The sequence below is a fragment of the Parasteatoda tepidariorum genome, chromosome 10 (assembly GCF_043381705.1).
Source record: "Parasteatoda tepidariorum isolate YZ-2023 chromosome 10, CAS_Ptep_4.0, whole genome shotgun sequence".
NCBI lineage: Eukaryota > Metazoa > Arthropoda > Arachnida > Araneae > Theridiidae > Parasteatoda > Parasteatoda tepidariorum.
The window spans coordinates 40,069,158-40,095,091 of record NC_092213.1 but is presented as its reverse complement, the minus strand read 5'-3'; the positions used below and the strand labels follow the sequence as shown (position 1 = coordinate 40,095,091).

General features: G+C 28.8%; 1 protein-coding gene across 1 annotated transcript in view; it reads left to right on the top strand.

The window, feature by feature from the left end:
- LOC107456621 (barH-like 1 homeobox protein) overlaps positions 1–25,934 on the top strand; it is a 43,590-nt gene that overhangs the window by 4,618 nt on the left and 13,038 nt on the right. The window contains exon 2 of the mRNA XM_071187053.1: positions 22,884–23,202. Coding sequence (XP_071043154.1) covers positions 22,884–23,202 — 319 coding nt within the window. The remainder of the gene's footprint in view (positions 1–22,883; positions 23,203–25,934) is intronic.

Below are 25,934 nucleotides of genomic sequence, written 5' to 3'. Positions count from 1 at the left end.
TCCTCTCACTTTCAATCAGGTTAAAAATATAAAACTGGTAATCAAAGTATTTCTTTAGCAGTTTATTTGTGGGCGGAGTAATAATTGTTTGATTTATTTCATTCACCATTACTTTGTTCAAAATTAAACTATTTTGTTATACTTTGAATTAACATTGATTATATACATGATTAAACTAACAATAATTAAAGTAAAAGCAAAGTAAGTCTGTCAAATCAGAAACGACTACATTTAAGTTACAGTTTTTTATTTAATTTCATCCTGATTCTGATTTTGTACGAATGCTTTTCGGAATCACGCGTCCCCAAGGAGTTAAATGTTAAATGGTTAAGTAAAATGATTATTATGTCAGTTTTCGCCCTTTTCCTTCTTGATATTTACAGAATTTCAGTCCAGATCAGCAGCAAAGTAATAGTAATTTGAATTCATATTTTGAACATTACTGTCGGTTTTTGTTTTGATTTTTAAATACGATAAAAATTGCATTTTGCGCAAAGTTTAATTATTTTAATTGTTATATGAATGGGACAAAATGAAATATAAGTCGTAATTGTCCTGATAAATCAGGAAAGTGCCTATTTTGAGAATAAAAAATGGTGATACAGATAGTTGAGTAAGCAATCATGATTTGCAAAAATAATTTGATCTCTCCAAATGATTTTATTCCTTTCACTACCGCTTATGGGTTTTAATTAAAGAGTAATAAGCATTATTCAGACCTGCCGGCTTTTACTCTTTCAGAGAAAGTATTTCTCCAGGGATAGTAAAAGACTAATTTAAATGCAATTGCAGATAAAACGAACTTTTCACAATTGCATACCTGCCAACGCTTACGGTTTTCAAAAAACTATTTTCCTAGTTGTAGAATAATGCCAATGAAATTGAAATTGTATGTTGGTGTTTCGTAAAAATTAAGCCAACACAATCCGAGTCTAAACAAGCATATCATATATATGTTTAAATTATTCAAATGTAATGGAAGTCAAAATCATTTTAAACCGTACTTATTTCATGAGGATGAGAAAAAAAATGAGAAAAAAAAAAGTTGAAAAAAGAAAAGTAGGCATTTTAAGCAAACGAACTTTTCACTTTTTAAAGCTTTCTTTCTGATATCAAATTAAATGCAACTTAAACAAAAAAAAAAGCATAATTGTTTATTTATTTAAAATAGTTTTATCATTCATAATTGGTAAATTTGTTTTCACTAATAATTAGGGATTATTTTCATTGACGACGAGTTTCATTCATCGATCCATTTTTCATGATACCAACACAAGTGGCATTTCTGCACTAAGACAATGACTAAAAAAATCGTTTGCGATCATGTACCTTCGATAACATTTTGAAGTCAATGGACGTAACCTTCAAGTACGACCAACATCCATTAACAACCATTTTACTGTGGAACAGAGAGTGGTCGCTTCCGAGAAGTTTCACTGTATTAACATAGATTCTTCCGGGAAAACCGGAAGAGTTAGCAAGTATAATTGCCTATTTGAGTGATGAGTCAGTTGTTTACACTCATTTTTGTTTCTATAATTCAGAGACGCCAACTGCTCCGGATTTGACAAAATATATTAAAAAACGGTAGAGAACCACAAGCTAAAATTTGCTGACTTTCGGTCAATTTTCCCGACATTTTAAAAGGCTCAACACTGCTTACTTGTGATCAAGTGGCTTTTATTACGAACCTCTGAATTATTTAGAAGTAGTAGTTAGTAAGAATCATATTGATCGAATTTTCTAAACCAAGAATCATACATTTAAAGAGTACCACTTGAAAATGTTTATCCATTGTCCGAAGCAAGTCGGCATCTCTGATAATTTGCTCATGCATGTAACATTTAAAAAAAAAATTAGTTGTAGTCAAAATCGTATTTATTAAGTAAAATTAATAATTTGAAAAATTTAAAAAAAAGATTCATTATCACTTTAAATATAAAAAGGAAATACTATTGACAATCTGTGGTTGTTGGTAGTTACGGCATTATTTAACTTGTAAGATCTTGTTGTTCGTATTGCAGTTTTGATTGCTTCTTATCATTACATTCAGTAGAAATTTTAGAAAATTGTTTTTAGTATAAACAAATAATATAAATTAGTTATATAATCTCCTCGCAAAATTATACACAGTAAAATCCGAGAGTGTACCCACACATGGGATGAATTTAGGAAAAATTTACCTTCTCTTATGCTGGGTTGTCACGAACGACTAAAAATGCAAAAAGTGCTGACTAATAAAATTCAAATTTTAATTAAAAGAAATTAAAATTAACAACTTTTATGGCATATTTTTATCAGTTTACTATTGAAAGTGACTCTAAATTTGACATAACCGTCATAGTTGCCAACTCTTCCGGTTTTTCCCGGAAGATTTTAATTTTGTATTTAAAGTGGTACCGAAACTCATGTCATGCCATTAAAATTTTTGAATTATAATACTAATTATAAATTCGTTTGACCACCTCTACATATAAATAATTACAACGAATATATAATACCATACTAATCTTTACGATAGCGAATTTTAACCTAGTCAAAATATAAATATATTTTTGAGAAAGATTATTTTTCGGTAATTGTTTTACTACCACTTGGAAAATTCATTCTCAGAAAGAGTGAAAGTTGGCAGGTATGCATAACCTGATATGATATGTGATAGTACTAAGATGAAGGGTCTGTATTGTACCCTGGGGCGAATGAAACGATTTGCCTGACAGCAATGCGTATTTTCTTTTAAATACGAACAATTAGAAACGTATGTCACTGTGGTAGTTATGATTCAATAATTAAAGTGATAATAAATAAATGAGAATGAATTGAGTTTCTATAACTTTTTACAGTTTTAGTCGCCTGTGCCATCCCTGCTTATGCAAGAGTACACTCTTTACAGAGATGCCAACTGCTCCGGACAAGCCAAAATAATTACAAAAACGGTAAATAACTACAAAGTAAATTTTGCATATATTTGACTATTTTTGCTTTCTTTTTAAGAGGTTTAGTATNTTCTTTTAAATACGAACAATTAGAAACGTATGTCACTGTGGTAGTTATGATTCAATAATTAAAGTGATAATAAATAAATGAGAATGAATTGAGTTTCTATAACTTTTTACAGTTTTAGTCGCCTGTGTCATCCCTGCTTATGCAAGAGTACACTCTTATATAATACCTGCAAGTTTAAGATTTTTTTTGAAATTTCGAGTAATAAAATGTAACTAGAATAAAATCTTTAATCGTTTGTCACAAAGTTTGCATCAGTTTATTTCAGTTCTGAATTAATTCAAAAGCTTCAATTCATTCATAGTTTCAATGGGCCATAAAAATTTAAGAAAAATCAGATAAATATGGAACAATTATCGATATTTCAATATAATTGTGACCACCGCTATAATTTTTTTGGACATAATGCATCCGTGAGAAAATATATAATTTTTTAAGCGACCACAGTCGGGAACTTAGTTGGAAATTTCAAATTAATTTTAACCATTTTGATTAGTTTAAACACTTATTTATATCTCTATTATTTCTTATATAGTTCATTATATTAGATGTATATTTCCTTTTAGTTAGAAATGTATTTTGGTAGATGGGAATTAGTCAAAACAATTTTTTTATTCCACTTTCAAAATTTCTCCCGGTTATGGTTCACCTGCTTTGTCAGGCCACTAAATAATAAAATGCCATCTTATCACTTACACAAAAAAAAAATGTTAGCACCTGTAAAATTTCCTTTTTAAATCTCGCGATGAGTCCTACTTACAGGGATGCAAAATCGCTAATTTTTTCTAGTGGATGCAACATTTATAACTTATTCAATTTATAACTTATTTAATTCATAACTTAATAGGTAAAAACTGAGGAAGCTAAATTAATATATTTTCCCAGTATAAATATTTTGCATCTTTTTGTACCATAAATTGATAAAAAACTGAGAAGCTAAAGCATTTGTACCATAGCTTTTTGTACTATAAATTGATAAAAAACTGAGAAGCTAAAGCATTATATTTTCTCAATTTAAATATCTTGCATACATTTATACCATAAATAGATAAAAACTGATGAAGCTAAAATGATATATCTTTTTCATCATAAATATTGCATCTTTTTATATCAGAAATATATAAAAACGGAGGAAGCTAAAATAATATATTTTTTCAACTTAAATATTTTGTATCTTTTTACAATAGAAACAGATAAAAACTGAGGAATTTTTGCTTAGATATTTGAAAAGAGCATAAAAATATCAAAGTTCTGGCTATATATAAGCTATATATTGTAGATACAGATTCGAAACTCTTGCAACTGCAGGTTTTTGATTTCCCGCTTCAATTTCATTCGTATTCCCAATCTTTTAAATCGTTGAATTATAACATAATTCTAATTTTTAATTAAATATAGCTATTTTATCTTACTATTCATTTCGATGCTTATTTATAAAATACCATGGTTCAATTAAAAATGATCCCGGCAAATGTTTTTTTTTTAATGCGGGATTGATGAAAATGACTACAAAATTAAATGAATGTCGGTCCAGTTTTCTGCCAACATGAGAAACACTTAAATGAGTCAATTTATCTGAACGTCAGTGAGATTTGATTTCGACCGAATTAAATGCGAAATTTAATCACGCATGTTAAAGGAAAACGTTTATCACTCTAAGAATCAGTCATCTTAATACTAAATTAAGATTTTAAGCTGAAATCTCAATACGTAATTTAGAGAATTAAATTGGTTAATAACTCAGTTGGTAAAATTTAAAGCGTAATTATGACAAAGTTTAATAAACATATGAAATAAATTTAATTTCAAGTTTGCGGATGAAATGGAACGACTTAGATTTAATTCAAATGTTAGGCAAATTTAATTACATCATGCGTGACTAAATGAAATACTATAAGAACTAGCCAATAAATATTAACAAAACCGTAAGCAAAATTTATGTTATTAAAATATCATATTTAAACTATACAATTATATTTTTTGTTTAAATATCAACGGAATAGTGAATTTGGATTGAAAATCTTAGTCAGGCATTGGCAAGTGCGAAATTAGACGGTAATTTTCAAGTGATAAACTTTAGGTCCTTGTTGTTTTAAGAATAGTTGTTGCTAAACGTTTAAAAGCATATAATTTTACATTTCTTGCGGTCTGCGACATTTATTGAATTAGTGTTACCTGATTGACTACATTATACCAGGAAGATAAAAATTTTTAAAATTATTATTTCCATGATTTACTTATAGATAGAAATGCGTAATGGTTTTTGTGATAGATAAATGATAAATTCAGTGTTTGATATCCTTTATTTGGCTGTGATAAAACAATTTATTTTGCAATTATAAGGATAAATTATTTACACAATGCATATACCTAATATTTTTAGAGAATATTGTTAGGATTTATTTAATTAAATTATTTATAAGTAGTTGTAGTCAAAAACATCATAAATCACTTTTGTTAAACAAAGATAAGAATATAAACATATAATTTTTTTTTACCATTTTAAAAATAAAGGTAATGTGTAAAATCTGACTTTAATACTGTGCTTCAGTACTATATTTGTGTTCCGTGTGCTTTAACACGTTCACGCCGGGAAAAGTGAAAATACTGGTGCGGGAAAAGAGAAAATACTGGTAGAAGAACTATTTCAATATTAGATAATATTAGGGAGGGGTCAATCCATTCTCAACAATAACAATTCACTGCAAGGAAATTTATCACGGCGAAGAAGTAATTCAATATGAAAATTGCATCCGTTAAAAACAATTGGTGGTTATGGATTTTTATTATTCCCAGAAAAAAACTAAAAAATGAAATTTATTGTTACCAGTTTTTACTCCGGTGCGCTGCCAAGATGAGGCAATCTAGAGTGACCCACCGGTGGGTCACCCCGGCGTGAACGTGTTAAGTCGAAGTTTCAATTGAGGAAACCCAAGAAGTTTAAAATATTTAACGGCATCCCAGAATTTATGAAATTTGACTGTAGCACGCTTAATTTAAGTTTACGGAACTCCTATTGTAAAATTTGTATAATTGTTTATTTTTTTAATTCTTTAATTTTTAAATTTAGAAGATTAATGCATGACTTTTCCAATTACAAAAGTGGGGAAAATGCTACTTTGAAAATAATGTTTAAATTTTGTGTGTATTTCTTTTGGAGATAACTCAAGTTTTACAAAAAGAAAATAACCAAATAAGAAAATAAATAAGTAAGAAAATAAATAAGAAAATAAATTAATAAATAAAATATAAATTGAAATAAATAAATAAACATAACTTGAAATAAAGAAATATAAATTGAAGTAAATAAACATAGCTTGAAATAAATAAATATAAATTGAAATAAATAAGTATAAATTGAAATAAATAAATATAAATTGAAATAAATAAATATAAATTGAAATTAATAAATAATTAAAAAAAATATGTACTGATATAAAAAATTTTAAAAAAATATATAAATACAAATAAATAAATTGCGGAAAAATATGCATTGAAATGAATAAATAATTAAAACAATATAAATTAATACAAATAAATTATTGAAAAAAATAAATATTGAAGTAAAAAAATTATTTAAAAAGGATATAACGAAATAAATAAATAATTAAAAAAATGTAAATTAAAGTAAAGAAATATTTAAAAACTATAGTCAAATTAAAAAAAGAATCATAATTATAGTTTCTGATTTACAGATACAAATTAGAAACTCAAGTTACTATTAGAAACTTCATAATATCCAAAGAAGAGAGTGAGGTAAGACCGGGTTCTCCATTGTGTGAAAATCAGTACCGTTTTCTAGCAGTCGTTCTCTTCTTGTGTAAAAATCAGTACCGTTCATACTCTGAATTACTCTTTCATAGATGAAGGAAATGCCGCATCGGCATGTTGTAGTAGATTTACTCCCGGCTTCTGTGTAGATAAGTTTGTTGTACTATGTCAACCCTCCACTGTCTCTTTGTTTTTAAACTAGTCTTATTTATTGATCATTAGAGTTATAAAAATTATTTTAGCTCAGTTTATAATATGTTTAGTAAAGATTCATGCTCTAACAGGATTCCGGGTAATTGTCCTTCACTCTCTTCCACTTTGAGTACGGCCTTGACTACATCACATCTGAATTACATGCATAATTTTCTTAAATTAAAATATAAAATCGAAATGTCTATTACTTTTTTACTGAAATTCTAGTACATCAAAATTTTTCATAGAATTACACCGTTAGAAAATTATAAGAATGGTTAAATAAGAAGATAAGGTAAGATTGGTTAAATAAAAATGTATTTAATTCTTGTTTTACAATATTTAAGCAAAACAGTGAAATAATTGTAAATAAGATGGTTATTTATAGTGTGAAAAACCGTTTATTAACTGTTTTCACCTAATACAGTTAAACAACCAGAATTTTTTCGCACCAACTAAGCCTACCTAATGAAGCCACTGAGTTCCTTACAACTGCGTATATATTATAGCCTAGACGGCTAATCTGTCAGTCTCATGATAGACAGAACTGGGGTTTAAATCTCAGAGTTAACATCATACTATTCCTTTCAAGACATGAAGAGCATACCTGCCAACTTTTACGCATTTGGCGTAAAATTTTATTTCTATCTTTAAAGTGGTAGTAAAATGTATGCTTTTTATATATTTTTTGCATTTATAAACTTAATTTATAATCTTTTTCACTACCACTACTTTTAAAAATATTAAGCACATATATAAATGTGTAATACTGCTGCAGAATTATTCGCAAACTTGATCAAAATACAGTGTATGTTTCTACTTAAAATTGTAATTTAAATTCCATCTTACTACCACTGGGGAAAATGATCATCGAAAGGATTAAAAGTTGGCAGGTATGGAAGAGTTTCTAGCGTCCTGCACTCTCAAATGACCATTGCCTAACAAAACATATAGCTTCTGCGTCCAGTTAAATTTCTTTTTCCACGGTTTTGAAACCACGCTAGTTGTAAAGCTTTAAAAAACCGTATAGTTTTGTATTCATGGGCTTATAACCATGCTAGTTGTAAACGGTTTCAAAACCGTAAAGGTAAAATGTGTTCGTTACCGTAAATTTTTTGGTTTATCGGATGGGCAGACTGTAACCATAACTTTAGAATGAAAATTCTAACAGTTCACTAGTGAGATAAAAACGGGTGATTTGACTTTTCTAGAGAAAAAAAATCATTTCTAAAAAAAAGTAGTGCGCTTATGACTTTTCAGGAATAACATATAGTGCGCAACTAAATAATGAGCATCTTGATTAATCCGACAGTTTCTAGGCCTGACAGTTTAGCTCCAACATGCTTTTTAATCTTAGCTACTCAGTCTTACCTCTCTTTCCCCTATAACAGGTAAACAGGCATTTTTTAATTTTTTTTCAATTTTTAAATATGCATTTCAAAAAAGAATATCAGTGATTTAGTAAATATTAAACTTATATTTTAACATTTCGGTACATAGTAACTGAGACTCCAACTACTACAGATTCTCCGTAGTTTTTTGGAAAGTATTTTTCCTAGTGGTAGCACTGGTAATTTATTAATATTTTAATAAATTAGAATTAAAAAAATTTTGTCTATCACTAAATACAAGGAAATTAAGTAGATATATGTAAGGTCGTGTAGACAAATGCTTAACTTCCAATAAATTTAAAAAAAAAATCTGTTTCAAAAAATTCTGTTGTATGTTCACTACAACAGAAAAAATAATTCTCAACAGACTCAAATAGCTGAATTCCCGATAGTAAACAGGTTTATAAACAGCTTCCAACTTATACCTTCGTTGGAAAAGATTTTTTAAAGTGGCAGTATAATAATACTTAAGGTATGATAAATTTTCTAAAGATTAAGCTAGTTTATCAACACTTAAAAACATAATTGTAGTCATAATAAAATTAATACATTTCATATTAATTTTTCATGGAAGGTAAAGCAATTTATGATTTCGTCTTTAAAATTAGGATCTTTTGGGTAAAATATAAATAATGCTACCACTAAAATTTATTTTTCTCAATGATCGTACAAGTAATAGTATATGTTAAAGCTATTACGTTCAGCTGGAGTTAAGTGATCAATTTGCAATTTTGTAAGTATTAAATTTATATTATAAAATAATAAATATTAACCCTTTCGCGCCGACTGTCACAAATACGTGACAGCAAAAAACCGTATCAATCAGGGTAAGAAGATAAAACTGGTAATCAAAGTATTTCTTTAGCAGTTTATTTGTGGGCGGAGTTATAATTTTTTGATTTATTTAATTCACCATTACTTTGTTCAAAATAAAACTATTTAGTTATACTTTGAATTAACATTGATTATATATATGATTAAACTAACAATAATTAAAATAAAAGCAAAGTAAGTCTGTCAAATTAGTAATGACTACATTTAAGTTACCGTTTTTTATTTAATTGCAACTTGATTCTGATTTTGTACGAATGCTTTTCTGAATCACCCGTCCCCAAGGGGTTAAATTTAGTGCTTTCAGTTGGAGTTTACTGATTTATTAATGATTTAATAAATATTTAATTTATACTTAATTTGTACAGATTAAATTTAGTACGTATAGTAGGAATTTTTGATTAATCAATGATTTAGTAAATATTAAATTTATGTTTGATTAAATAATAAATGTTAAAGTTATTACGTTTAACAGGAGTTTAGTGATCAATCTATAATTAAGTAAGCATTAAATTTATACTTATTAAATAGTAAATATGAATTGTACATTCACCTACAGTTTAGCGATTAATCAACATTAACGATTTAGTGAGCATTAAATTTATATTTGGTTAAATAATAAATAAAGTTATAATAATAAACTGGAGTTTAGTTAATAGCCTGCTATTTAGTATAAATTAAATAGTTATTTCATTTGTAAATATTCATAATTAATTTACTTAAATTTATATTTCATTTAAATTTATTATGTTAAACTGGAGTTTAGCGATCAGTAGCATCGCTGATTTATTTTATCTGAAGTTTATCATACTTCAATAGATTTGAATACAGTTTTTGTAAAACTTATATTTTATTCTTTAAACCACCATTACATACGAAATCTTTATAAAAATATCCCTCTTTGGAGATCAAAGAATTTCCAGTATCCTGTTAGCACGGAAAGTTCGTCATTTCCATCACAAAACTTCACACCCCCTGTCGGTCTCAGTGGGGGTGCTTCCCCAACCCCCCAAATCACACCAACCTTTGCCCCTCTATCCAATACACAAAGCCATGATTACATTTATATAAACCAAAGTAGGACCGATAAATTAGAAAGTGTATCGTGGTCTTTGATCTATTGGGGAAGGTTTTTCATCACTCTATTAGCCATCTCTCTGGGTGAGAGGGTAAGGGAAGATTATCCTCGACCCCCCTTACCTAACTTCTGACACCTTTTTAAAGAATAAAAAGAGAGTGGCAACAACAGGAAGGGGGGGATTATTTGATTTTGAATCATGCCAGAAAAGGTTTTGTTATTACTGAAGCGTTATGCTTGGCTATTAAATTTTCGGAATTTTGGCGGTGATTTTATGCGAGCTAGATTATTCCTCCTTCTCTGTCCCGATGTATTATCGTAACACTCACGCAGTGATGAAGGAATAATAGATAAAAATATGCAAGGTGTTGGCGATGGAAGGTATTTTAACGATCGGGAAATGTATTTTATTCATTTGTAAATGAAGTCCTGGTGGTTTTTCAAGAGCTGGTGACTTTTTTTGACGATCTTATTTTAAGTTTCTTTATGGAATTTAATCATACATTTGAGTGTACTTTTATTATATTACTATAATTTTTTTTATACAGAATTTATTTTCCTGCTGTCAGTTTAAAATTGCATGTAGTTTAGGATGTTTATAAAATACAAAATAGTTCTCTGTAGGCTTTATACTAAGGCTCGATTGGTGCATTTTTTTAAAGTAAAATATTTCTTGGCTATCTCGAATTTTGTATTAAAATTTAATTTAATTTTTTTGATTTAAATTTTGGATAAACTTTAAAAATTGCTGAATTTTACTTAAGAGTATTTAAATAGAAAATTGTAATCGTAAAATTAATTAGTTTGTACAAACGTTGGACTATATTTCTTTTTCTGCTGTCAGTTTGAAAAATCTAATCGTTTAGACTGTTTGCAGATGTTTTGAAGACGAAGAATATTTCACTGCAGGCTTAATGGAAAAAAAATTAAAATAAAAAAATCAATAAATAAAATAATAATAATGTAATTAATAAATTAATAAACTGTAAATTAAAATAATTATGCAAATAAAATCGTATTGAATAAACGTTTCCATGAAAGAAAAATTGTCTAATTTCCTTCTGATTTAAATGAATTTTTCTTAAAAAAAATTTATTCATATTTTTTTTAAATATTTTTATAAACATTTATATTATTATTTTTATTTTTTTTCTCTAAAAGAATTATGAGTCTAAAAGTAAATTCTAGTCATATTTATACTCAAAACAATCAAGTGAAGTTCCTTTTTTTAAAAAAAAAATTAATTAACAAATCTCAAAATTTTTTAGCACGTTAAAACAATATTTTAAATAAACTAATGAAAATATTTTTCTTTTGACTTAACTTTTCATTTATTTTAAATTTCCGCGAAGTTTAAATTCTTCTTAACAAACTGTTTCTGATAATTTTTTATGAATGACATGACTTTAAAAAAAGAAATTTAAAAGAAATTTTACGTATTTTAATGATATACGTAATTTAAAACCACAAATGTAGGCAATTACGCTGTTATCTTGTTACATCATAAGTGTAGATGAATTAGTTAAGCAGTTTATTTAAAAAAAAAAATATCCTAAAACATTGTTCAGTCATTTTACTACAGCTTTGCCAATTCTTTCCATATGACCGTACAATGTTGCAGTTAAGCACGGTAATGTTTTATGTATTAATTTTTAAATAAAATAGTTAGCCAATTACTTATTTACTATCATTATTTAGTAGTTAAAAAGTCAAGGTTAGAAGTGATTTCTGTATTGAAGAATTTTGAAAAAAATCCCGAAACTATTTTATTAACTTACTTTCCTTTTCTTAAACCAATTAAAATGCAAAAATATTTTTGCTCATAATTGTACTTTGGTTATTATTTCCTTACCACTTGAAAAATTACTTTTCGGTAAAAGGGAAAGGTTTGTGTCATTCATTTATTTTCAAATATCCAAAGAAAAAAGTCATTAAATACAATAAACTAATTAATAGAAACAAAATTTTTTATTTTTTTTTATTTTGAATTTTAACGGTAAGGAAACAGTCAACATGCGCACATAACTTACGTAAATTGAGGAAAACACTTGATTCTGCACTTTAAATGGATTAGCTTAGTTAATCTATAGATGAGTTTTTAATGCGCAAGATTACAAGTTTCGCGCTTTAGTAGTAACATATAAAAGGTTAAAAAGGATCTCGGTACTAGAAATGTTTTTAAAAAACAATTTCAAAATGATTTTATTTATTTATTTTCCTTTGGACGGATCATTTTTCTTTAACCTGTATTCCACTTTCTCACGCTACGAGTGAAAAGTAAATAGCTCTTATTACCAGTTGATTGTAAGGTGTCAGCAAGATACTGTTTTGTTAAAAATTACATTTACCTGCGTCACCTTAGTGACACAAACAGTATTTCTAAAGCTTATTTTGCGTCCTCAACTTCCACCCCCCGAAGTTCACTTCTAGTTAGGCCACCCCCGCAGTGATTCTAAACGCCCACTGTATACTAGAATATATTTAAAAAATATGTAAACATCTTCGGCCTCAGAATTTTTTCCTTCTCTTAGTAAGATTTAGAAGTTGAATGATTTTGGTATTCTTCAGATTTTTCAAAGGATACTAGGATATCATGCCTGCTACCTACTAAGCTTTCTGTAAAATATTTTATAAAGTACACAATTAAAAACTAAAGCTTTCATAATTTTTGGTAATTTTGCCAACATTTTAAAAGTGTTGCTAATAAGAGCTGGAACAAAGAGGCGTTGTATATGTACTTTTAATTCATTTATATGTAGTGGTGTGGAAAGAAAAAGTTTAAATGAATAAAAAATTATACATCGAAACATTAACTTAGCGACCAGTAGAATAAATTTTTATAAAAAGCATAGAAAGTTGGCAGGCTTGTGATAATACAAACTTTAATTCATTCGTTGACTTAATGAATTAAATTCTTATTCGTTAAGACTTATTCGTTGATTCTCAGACTTAATTCATTCGTTGCCAATGTCAAATAACTTAGACGAAGAGGTATGTGCCGTAAGGCAGGCACCTCAAAATTTACCTTGACATTAAAGCATTAGGACAGTGATAATACAATTGACTGGTTTTGATTTTTATTCACCTTAATATATTTTATATGCACTTATAATTTTCTTTTTTTTTTGTTTCAAAAATTAAAATAATATTTGTTTTCTTTAAAATAAACATCAAGTTTATTATTTTGTTTTATCTGGATCGAATCCGTACAAATAAATTATGACTTTAATAAAAAATTTTAAATGACGAGAATTTTATGCACTTTCACTGAAAATTTTCGAACTCTCTGTTAGCAAAATACGTTACGCAGACACGTCAACTTACTCCGAGTAAATATTTTCGACTGGTAATCTTTATTGTATAATTTTTGGTCTAATAAATTTGATTTCTGTGGGATTTTACATACCATTACCTCTAAGTAATTCAAAGACTTGTGTGATATGCCTCTTTGTTTTAATTATAGGGTTTCCAACTTATATTCCACTTCATAAAGAAAATATTTTCTTCTGGTAATAAAAGTAGTAGTGAAAGTAGGTTATTTTTAATGGTACTGAGTGGTTCAGTTAAAATTTTTTTGACCACTACATATAAAAAACTTAAAGTATCAAATTAAACACAACTTTATTGCACTTAAATCGTGCTGACTTTTTTAAAAAAGAAACGTTATTATCTTTATTCTACAGGTTTTACTATGTAATTCGCAACCAATTTATAAAAACTTTTGGTGAAAGCGGAGCAGTTGGCATCCATTTAATTAAGTCGTGTTGAGTTCTTTTAAAAAGTTGGCAAAATTAACCTAAAATCAGCAAATTTTAGTTTATAGTTCTCTAAGACAAACAGGTAGCTTTTAAAATGCTTTCTCAAATATGTTGGCGAAATTGGAGCAGTTGGAATCTCTGCGTTATGCATACCTGCCAACTTTTACCCATTTGGCGTAAAATTTTATTTTTATATTTAAAGTGGTAGTACATATATACTATTTTTTCTTTTATAAACTTATTTTTTAAATGATTTTGATCACCACTATTTTTTAAAAAATTAAGTATATAGAATAATATGCGCTACTATCATTATTGTCATCCAAAGCCTTCTAAAATATAACGTAATATTTTGCTTACAATTGAAATTTTAATTCTATTTTACTACCACTGAGAAAAAACATAATGGAACAGATCAAAAGTTGGCAAGTATGGTTATGCATGTTGATTTCGAAATGGAATAATTATTGAAAATATATTCATAATTAAGGAAATGGTAAATTTGATTTTCAGTTATCAGTTATAAATGTTGAAATACTAGATTTTTTTTGTCAGATTTATGTTGTAATTCAATAAGATATTATGCATTATTTAAATAATCAACTAAGCCATTATCAAAATTTAGATAAATTAATTATTTGTTGTTGTTTTCTTCTTGTTTTTGTTTTCGCTTGTGTTTATCTGTTAGATGATTTATGAAAGAATAAAATACTACATTGTAATTTTCTCATAGAATTTTTAAACCTTATTAAATAACGTTTTTAAAATTAAACATTTGTTTCATCTACTATCATCTTTTAATAATCGGATTTTACTCATTTGTTACAATATATACTGCTTTTATGTTGTATTGTTAGAATTCGAGCATAGGTCATTATCAGACTTTCTAAAATATTATTAATTTGTTTAGTTGTATTTAGCTTACAAAGTTAGCCTTAATTTGGGTGGATATTTTCTTAGTTTAGAAATCGCTCTAGTTTATTTAATCGCATTCAGATTTTTTTTCCACTTTCATATGCAGGCTTGAGTGCTCAATATAATGTACAGCTTATAAGCTCCTGTTAAGTTAGAGAATAGAAAGCGCAATAATAGAGAAGTTGGTAATTTAATTTCGTTTCCGATTTTTCTTAACCTAAATGAGAGATTTGCTGCTGAATGGGTTAAAAATCCGAATTTTTAAATTCAAATTACAAAAAAAAGGGTAGCCTGAAAAAGATATTTCTCCTTGAAAATTATTTAATTAGCTTCATTAAAAGATTACGATTAACGAGTAAAATACTTATGTTTATCTTAATTTTGCTAAGACTATTTAATTTTTAAATGTCGTTAAGTTTTTAAGCTCTTCGCTTCTGTAATTGTTTTTTTTTTTAAATTTTAATTTTGATTTTATGAACAAATTTATCACGGAATACATCTAAACTAAAAATGGAAACTGGCAAGCTCATTTGTAATACACCCGACTTAAGAGGAAGTTTCTAAAGACAGCATTTATTTACCTTAATTTTCAGAAAGTTATGGATTTATTAAGAATTTTGAAATTTCTCTGTGCAAAATATGCTGTAGACAGTTGTAAACGAAAATTTTAATTCTTATGAAAATTTTGTTACAGCAATTTTCAGTTTTCCCTAATAATTTTAATATTTTAAAAGTCAATATTTTTTGTCCAATTTTCACAACCTCTTTAACTACTTTTTCTTTATTTTTAAAAATCCCTATTCATCACAAAATGGGAAAGTTTTAATATTCATCGGCAAGTACCCACATATATCAATTATTCTCGTCAATTGTCTTAACCACTACGATACATTTAGATGCAAAAATTTAGGATGTCAGTTTGGTGGCTTTTAATGTCCTGTCAGAGGAGACATCGGACTACAAATTCTTAAAAACCACTAAAACCAAAATCAATTCGAAGTTTCCAAACTCATCGTTTTATTAATTTTTTTCTTACGAAAAAACTTTAATGCTAATTTTCCTTTCTACGTACTTTTCCTTATTTTCAGAAATCCCTATTCATCATAAAAAGGGAAAGTTTTTACAATCATCAGCACAAGTACTCCCATAAATCAACTAATCTCTNCCCATTCATCTTGAAATATCCCATGACGGGAACATACGTAGGAGAGATGTGATGTAGGCTCGGAATCGAACCTGAAATGAGATAAAATGAAGAAAGGCATCATGGTGAGGTATAGCAGGCGTGATGGTGGGTAACGAAAATATTTTAAACGAACGAATATACGAATATATAATTATTTAATGAAAATACGAAAGTAGTAGTGAAAGTAGCTTATTTTTTAGTGGTAATGAGTGGTTCAGTTTAAATATTTTTTCCACCACTATATATAAAAAATTCAAAGTATCAAATGACACACAACTTTATTGCAGTTGTCTCGTGTTGACTTTTTTAAGGAAGAAGCGTAATTCTTACTATGTAAGGTTTTACTATGTAATTTGCAACCAATTCATAAAAACTTTTGCTGAAAGTGGAGCAGTTGGCATCCTTGTAATTAAGTCGTGTTGAGTCTTATAAAAAGTAGACAAAATTAGCCTAAAATCAGCAAATTTTAGTTTGCAGTTCTCTTCTGCTTTTTAAAATATTATTATTTTTTGACTAATCTGGGACTGTTGGAATCTATGCGCTACGCATGTTGATTTCAAAATGGAATAATTATTAAAAATATATTCATAACTAAAGAAATGGCCAGTTCGATTTTTTGTTATCAGTTATAAATGTTGAAATACTAGATTTTTGTTGTTCTTGTCAGATTTATGTTGTAATTCAATAAGATATTACGTATTATTTAAATAGTCAATTAAGCCATAATCGAAATTGAAATAAATTAATTATATATATATAGATATTTCGTTTTTGTCTTTGCGTGTTCATCCATCAGATGATTTATAAATGAAGAAAATACTACGTTGTAATTTTCTTATCAATAGAATTTTTAAAGGTCATTAAATAACATTTTTAAAATTAATCATTTGCTTCATCTACAATCATTCTTTAATGATTGGCTTTTACTTTTTTGTTACAATATATACTGCTTTTATGTTATGTCGTTAGAATTCGAACATAGGTCATTATAAGACTTTTAAAAATATTATTAATTTGCTTAGTTTTAGTTAGTTTACGAAGTTAATTTGGGTGAATATTTTCTTACTTTAGAAATCGATTTAGTTTGTTTAATTGCATTCAAAAAATTGTTCACTTAGATGTGCAGGCTGGCGTGCTCAATATAATGTACGGCTTATAAACTCTTGTTAAGTTACAGAATAGAAAGCGCATATTAGAGAAGCTGATTCTTTAATTTTTTTTCCGATTTTTCAAAACCAAAATGAAAAATTTGCTGCTGATTGGGTTAAAAATTCGAATTTTTAAATTCAAATAAAAAAAAAAAATAGTAGCCTGAAAAAGATATTTCTCATTAGAAATTATTTAATTAGATTAATGAATAAAATACTTATGTTCAACTTAATTTCGCTAGGACTATTTAATTCTTAAATGTCTTAAGTTTTTAAGCTTTCCGTTTCTGTAATAATGTTTCTCTTGAATTTTGGTTTTACAAACCTAATTTATCCCAAAATACATGTAAACTAAAAAGGGAAACTGGCAAGTTCATTTGTAATACACCCGGCTTAAGAGAAAGTTTCTAAAGACAGCATTTATTTACCTTAATTTTCAGAAAGTTATGGATTTATTTACAATTTTTGAAATTTCTCTGGGCAAAATATGCTGTAGACAGTTGTAAAAGTTCATTTTAATTTTTATGAAAATATTCTTACAGCAATTTTCAGTTTTCCTTCATAATTTTTAGTATTTTAAATGTCAATATTTTTTACCTAACTTTTACAACCTCTTTAACTACTTTTTTTTTTACTTTTAAAAATCCCTATTCATCACAAAATGGGAAAGTTTTGATATTCATCGGCAAGTACCCACATATATCAACTATTCTCTTCAATTGTCTAAGCCACAGCGATACAGTTAGACGTTAAAATTTAAAATGTCAGTTTGATTGCTTTTAATGTCCAATCAGATGAGACATTGGATTGCAGATTCTTAAAAATCACTGAAACCAAAATCAATTCGAAGTTTCCAAACTCATCGTTTTATTAATTTTTTTTTCTTACGAAAAAACTTTAATGCTAATTTTCCTTTCCACGTATTTTTCCTTATTTTCAAAAATCCCTATTCATCATAAAAAGGGAAAGTTTTTACAATCATCGGCACAAGTACTCACATAAATCAACTAATCTCTACTTTTGTCGAAACAGATCAAAGTAACATTCAAAAAAAAAAACTTTCCCGAATCTTGAATTGAAATTGGAAGAAAAAAAAATAATAAAAAAACATTCCACGAAGTAGGGGAGCAGGGAAGTTTACTTTCCACCCCTCATCTCTTCATAATCCCCCTTGGATTACAATAACTTCGACTTCTGTTATACGTTTGAGGGCCCTCTACTTCTTTTAAGGGTCACCCAACCGTTGCCCCTCAGCTGCCCCTATCAGGCCACTTGCCTCCCTCTAAACACAGCAACCTACCCAAGCGTCACAGCCACACGAGCCTAATTGAAGTGATTTTTGACTACTACACGATTTTTTCAGATTACTGAGGAAGAGGAGTATGGGGCTTTGATATGTAAGTATACAATGAAGCCCCTTTGTGAGTAAGGGGCGCAGAATGACCCCGACAAACGGTTTGTAGTTACGTAATTGCCTCCACACAATATGCCAAGTGCTCTTGTGAAGTTTTGTTTCTTAAGTGCGCCAATTGTCGCACAATAATCAGATGTTTTAAGGGGTGTGGGAGTTTTTAGTATAAAAAGTATGTTTTTCTACCCGTGGGAATTATAATAAAATTGTAATAGGAGTTATAAGCATTATAAAGGGTTAAAGGTGGTGCCATGAAAAGGATAAATTTTTCCTATACCTATTCCGGAAATGATTAATGCCTTAGTAACTGCCACAGTAGTCACAGACTCATATTAAGAAATAAATTTTTAAGTAAATTAGAAGGTAATTCGTTTAGTTTAAGAAAGAACCAATATATTTCATCAGTCAAATTACAGTAATAATTTAATTGATATAGTTATAACTAGATTAAATTTAATGCTGCGAATGGTTACAATTTTAAAATAAATTGGTCGGTGAAAATTTGATTTTTGTTTGACTTAAGCATAAATTAACCCTTATTTCTTTAATAGGATACAGCGAAAATATTTATGAATAAAAAAAGTCTAATGCCTTCTAAAAGCGTAGTTGATGAAAACAAGTTTTTAAATATGTGTTTTACTACTATTTTTAAATAACATGGAAAGGTTGCATCAACAGGGAAAAATTTAAAAAGTAGAAAAAAATTTGAAGGAACAAATTGTTTCTAATTATTCAAATGCATTAAAATACATTCGTAAATTAAAGAAAATATATGATGTTAAAATTAACTAGCTAAAAAGGTCTACCTGCACCCGCAAAAATCTCTGCAACATTAAGGTAGCGGGTTCAAATCCCTCCGTAACTATGGATGCAGATTCCTGCTGTCTTTCCGTGAATTGTGCTATTCGCCCTTTTACGCAACAAAGTCTTATTAGCCTTAATTGAGCATACTAGTTTGTAAATGTAAATTATGCAAATGGACTAGCTTAATTGACCAGTGAAATAAAAATCATTAAAATTTTCACCTGACACATAAAACACTTGTCAACGAGAAAACGAGATTATGTGAAAACGAGATGAGACGCATGTATGTTGTCTTCGAATAAACTTCAAGGATGTTTCCCGGACCGTCGCCAATAGCACATTGTGTAGCTTTAGTGTAGCGTAAATAAAAGTACCGAACAGTACCGTAAAAATGTGTGCGCTTTAATTTTTTTGAGAACTATATCTTTTGACAGCCTAAAACAAAGCAAAACGTTTAAATAAAAGGTTTGTATCGTATCGCACTAGAGCTGTGGTGGCTCAGTAGCAAGGTATTTACCTGCTGTTGTAAAGTACTAGGATTCCCTCATAATCCACACAGCTTCAGATCGACGAATTACAGCTTGTCTGCGAAGCAAAGGTGGCTACTGCATAAATAGACAATGTCACCATCATGCCGCTGGCCACTCCAAAGATCTCTCTGGAGCTGTAGTGGAAATGCTTTATAGAGGAAAGTGGGGGTAATACCGGGCAACTAAGAGTCAAAGACCCATTGGAGCTAAACTGTATAGGTGTAGAATTTGGATGGAAACTGTCATATTTTGTGAAGACATTAATTGTTTAGTTGCATACAATATATCATTCCTGAAAAGTTATTGATGTACTGCTTTTTTTTTATCACTGCTTTTTTTCCCCAGACAAAATCAGATTCCTATTAGAGGGGAAAAACCACTCGCACATGTAAACTTTATGGCAAATTTATAAAGACTAGAATTTCAATGAAAAACTAGCAGTTATTTATATTTTATATGGCAATTCAAGAAAATTGTGCATGTAATTTACATGCGATTTAACCAAAGCTATACTCAAGGAGGGAAGAGAGGGACAATTGTTCCAGAGTCCGGAATCACTGACGGCCCCACCGAAATTCCTTCAAAGAGATATAGTACTTATTAATTCTATTTTTTTAAAAAGAAATATGCAGATAATTTCTTTATATCTTTATAAAAACTACAATTTTGTATAAAAACTGGGTCTTCAATAATTTTACAAAATATGAAAATGAGGCTTTTTGTGCTTCAAAGAAGGGGCTACAAAAAATTTTGTTCCTGAAACCGTAAAGCCATTGTTCAGCCTTAAATGCAGATGTCTTTTTCCTCCTCTGCACTGCAGTTTTCGTGGGCCCAGCAAAGACACACATCATGGCGCTACCGGATCTTTCCCAGAGAGCAGAAGATATCAAAACGATACAGAACTGTGTTTCTATTGGAGAAAAGCCTTATTGTTTGTTAGGGTACGATTCTTCAATAAACAAATAATGAGTTGGTCTAAAAATAATTTTTAAGACTCTAATGACTAATAAAGAAGAATATCTTAAGAACAAAAGAACATTAGAGTACACAATAAACATATCTACAACATAGCCACTGTGAATTAATCAACCACAATGTGATAGGTCCTTTCTTTTTCTTGACTAGTAAAGTGTAATTCAAGGTAGATGGTCTTAACCTATTCTACTCAATTTATAATTTTTTTTAGCGCTCGTGGGAGCTTATTAATTTGCGACCTTTTAAAATGGCAATTCCTCTCCTTTTTTTTTAAAATTTTTTTTTTTATCACAAGCGTTTTATCATTATGGTTTAGATTGCACAAACAAGATTGATCTGCTGTCAACCATATTATATCAGTAATTCAAAAATTGTTATTATATTTATATTTAGATGTGTATTCTAAGTACTGTTTTTTTTTCTTTTGGTAAAGTGGTAGGTAGCAGATAGAAATATAAACTACAGCCTGAGCTTTTTGTTGTTTGTATTTCAGAAAAGGAGATAAAATTAGTTTATAACCAGTTTATTATAACCATCTTGTTTTTTGGAAGAATGAAATATCAAGTATAATATACTACAAGTCCAGTATAAAGTAACAGAACTCAATATTCCTGTATAATATAATATTCTTAAATTAAGATATTCTTAAAACATATTTTTTCCCGATGAAGGCATGCAAAGTTTTCTCCAAAAAATGACAGGCTCTAATATTACGTAAGTTTATAGTCGATAATTTTCAAACTCCTTTACAAGTCAGCAAAAATGAACTATCCACGACCATGTTTACTTAATATTTTTTGCGTACAAAATGTAAATTTTTCCATCAAATGTAACTTTTTTATTGCTATTTAAAAATATCTTTTATTTAATTATTCATTTATTTCTTAATATTTTAAGTTTATCTGGTGCCTTTCGTAGGCATAGCACATATTCTACATCTCTTTTTTATCGCGAAAAGAAATATCTCCATGTAATTAGATGAGTCGGACATATCTGAACAATTCCATAATAGTAATTATGATAATAACAATAAAAACATGATTACAAACTGCGAACAGTTAAAAAAATTAAAATACTCTTTTGGTCGTTATTTGATTATATTTTTTATATTGTTCTCCTTAACCCTTTGAAGCAGAATTTTTATTAAACATATTTTTCATTATTTTGTATTAATTTAGGTCAAAATGAGTGAAAAATAATATGTTTAGCATTATAATAATCTATGGTTATGAAATACAGCATGAAACACCATTGTCTTTTTTTTTTCTGCGTTAAAGATGAAATCTTTCAAACACGACAGACTTATATGCAATAATTTTTCTAATTAGAACTTATTTAGATCTAAGAAAAACAGTTATTCGTCTTCGAAGTTTCTTTAATTTTTAAAATCAATTAATGATAAATTTTTGAATATAAGAGGAAAAGAAAATTCAAGCTACTTTTTTTGAATTTTATTTTTAGTGCATATATGATCCCTATAATCTAACAGATTATTTTACAAACTGTTAGACTTCTTTTCATAATAAAAGAAAATATCAAAATGTATTTTTGCTTGTAATTAGAATGTCAGAAAAAATGTTCCAACTGTTCCGGTGTTCCAACTGCGTCAAAGGTATGAACGTTTAAATTGGGAAAAAAAACTATAAAAACAATTATTTCAAAATCGCTGTGATCTTCATTTTATTAAAAATAAAATAAAGTTATTAAGTGAAATCTTTCAATACAGTTTTTAAATAGCTAACTTAATTTAATACATTGTTCTAAAAATCAATAAATATATTTCTAAAGTTGCTGACATATCTCATTTTCACTCTTGCTTTTCCAATATTTACTCTTTTCTTATTATTGTCTTTTCCTGTATCCTTAATCATTGCCACTTTTTTCTTCCAGGCTACGATTCGAAGGACGACCCCCGTTCTGCGTTAGTCACACCCCCTCAGGCACACCCCAGTTATTACGGCGAACGCAGTCCGGCGTCAGGCTACAGCGACGGGGGTAGACCGTCTTCACAGCCGCAGCACAAAGAATCAGGAGGCGGCAAAGCGAAAAAGCCGAGGCGGCGACGGACAGCCTTCACGCAAGCACAGTTAGCTTTTCTAGAAAGGAAGTTTCGCTGTCAAAAATATTTGTCAGTTGCTGATAGAGGAAGCGTAGCGGAAGCTCTTAGTTTAACAGAAACACAAGTCAAAACTTGGTATCAGAATCGAAGGTGAGTAAAGGGCAGTCATGCTGTCAATTTTCGGAAAACATAAAATGCTAGTAGGAATGACATCATTTCATTTCCACATATATTTAGAGAGAAGTAAACTATTTGTGACTACTATTTATTAGCAGTTAACATACACATTAACATACCCTCCAACTGCTACGGAATTCCCGTAGTTTCAGAAATCTTCTTTTCAGACGGTAGCAAAATTAATGTCTTAAAATTTAAAAAAAAAAAAATAATTTTGGCGTAACTTGTCCACTATTACTTATCAAAGTGCAGGCCATATGGCTAGATTCTTAAGTTCTGAAAAAAGTTTTATGAGATATCCATTTGCTTTAAAAATTTCTACTTTGGTTCGCTACCACTAGAAAGAATTATTTTCAAAATCTTCATAAGTTGGAGGGTATGCATTAAGTAGCTAAAATGTCTGAAATATCTTTATTTCCTGGCATAAAATATCAATGATAGATGGGAAAGGGCAGCTTTGCGATTTCAATTGCCCAGCTACAACTTCCGTTCAATAGCAAATGCAATTACTAGAATGCTTACAAATGTAAGCATGTAATTTTATTTTATTTTACGACCGACGTTGAAAGGATGACCCAATTCTGAGTTTACTAAGCCAGAGATACCAACTTGCACCGGAGAGGAAATATATATTTTAAAGTGGTAGTTTATCAATTGTGATTCTTGATTTGATAAATTCAATTTAGTAGATTTTTATCCACCACTATTTCCAAATAATTCATGGGCTTATATAATTCACCACTTTATAGTAATTATGTCATGCTGTACCTTTTAAAAAGCAAAGAAAAATAGTCAAACATTTGCCAAATTTACTTTGTAGTTATTTACCGTTTTTTTAAAAAATTTTTTTTTGTTGAAAAATATATTACATTTTTCAATTGAAAATGCCAGTTTCCACAGTATTTGTCGAGTGAAATTACCGCAACTTAAGTTACTTAATCCATAAACTTAAACCCATAAACGTAAAGACTGGTAATAGAATAACTTAAATTTTTTTTAAAAAAAATATAACACCATATTTTTAACAATCAGAGAAAATTTAGAACGATTCCGCCTGCTTCTAAATCCGCGTGTTCTTGACATTTAGAAATAAATTTTTTTTTTATAAAAAAATTCTTCTTTCACAATTTTTTTTATCACGAAATGGTATTAATATTTCGCATTTTTTGGCGCAGGTTACCCCCATATATAACTCAAATTTTCAAATGATTTGGGGAGTAATGTTTATAATATATAGTAACAAATAGTTTACTATTCCTCCCACTCAGAAAAAAAAAAGAGAAAGGAAAGCTAAAAACTGAAATGCTTTTGTTAATAATATATTTTTTTTAATCTAGAAAACAGCACGCAGTGTCGGTTCTGTTAAAAACAAAACACTTTATTCCTACAATCAGTTGTAGGCATTAAGTGTCATTAGTAACCACAATAGTTGCAATAATCCAGTATAATTCCAAATTAATCATTCCCACCCCCTCCTTCTGATAAATAATGAAATGCCAACCTTTATTATCAATAAAAATGTAAAAAGTGTTGGCCAATAAAATGTACACACGCAAAAATCTGTTATAAATTAGCAACATTTTCTTGGATATTTCTCTTAGTTTATTATCAAAAGTTAAATAGAGGAGAATTTTTGTTTCAAATATAAGCCATTCATAAGGTAACGCGTGACGATAATTATGAAAGGATAATTAATCAAATACTACCACTTTTTGCATTTTTGGACATACGTCTCATCCCTGTTCAGGGCTTCCAAAGATGCTAGAAATGCAACAAAACTCGACACTTAAATACATTTGTTACTACCATTGTACGTTAATTCGCAAAAATTATATTGGTAGAAAAATAGTTTCGTACCATAATTTTATATGTTAAAGTGGTATCTTAGAAACGAAAATTTTCATCCTTTTTAAGGCCCCGAGGAATTTGTTTTCATACTTGCCCTGAAAAATTTTGTTTTAGCTACAATTATTTTCTTTCTTTTTTTAAAAAAAAAAAATCTTTCTTGTTATCAAAAAGCATGGCATTTTGTCAAAAACCGAATTCTCGATTACCAAATATATACAGAGATGCCAACTGCTCCGGACAAGTCAAAAAATTAAAAAAACGGTAAATAACTAAAAATTAAATTTTGCACAGATTTGACTATCTTTGCTTGCTTTTAAAAAGGTGTAACATTACATTAGTACTATAAAGTGGTGAATTATATAAGCCTACGAATTATTTAGAAATAGTGGTGGATAAAAATCTGCTAAATTAAATTTATTAAATCGAGAATCACAATTGATAAACTATCACTTTATAATAAACTGCTGTTTGTAGAAAATGCAACACCATGAAGGAATCATCAGAATCAAATGAAATATTATTTTAATAATGGATATAGGATATTATGCAAATTAATAAAGTTTCAGAGCCATCGCGCGTGCGTGGCGCGCGCAGCGCCCTCTGAATTGATGCTGAAAGCGTATAAATAAAGTGCTGTAGCGGGACGTTGAAAATAGTCTATGATTATTTGTTAGTGGCAAACGTTTAGTGAGACCTGAGTATGCCTCCACGACGGAAGAATAAGAAATTCAAGCAACTTACGGAGTTTGAACGAGGGAGGATAATCGGCCTTCGAGAAGGAGGATTTTCCTATCGCGCAATAGCAGCTCGTATGCAGCGGAACAGTTCCACAGTGATGCGAGTTTGGAAGCAGTGGA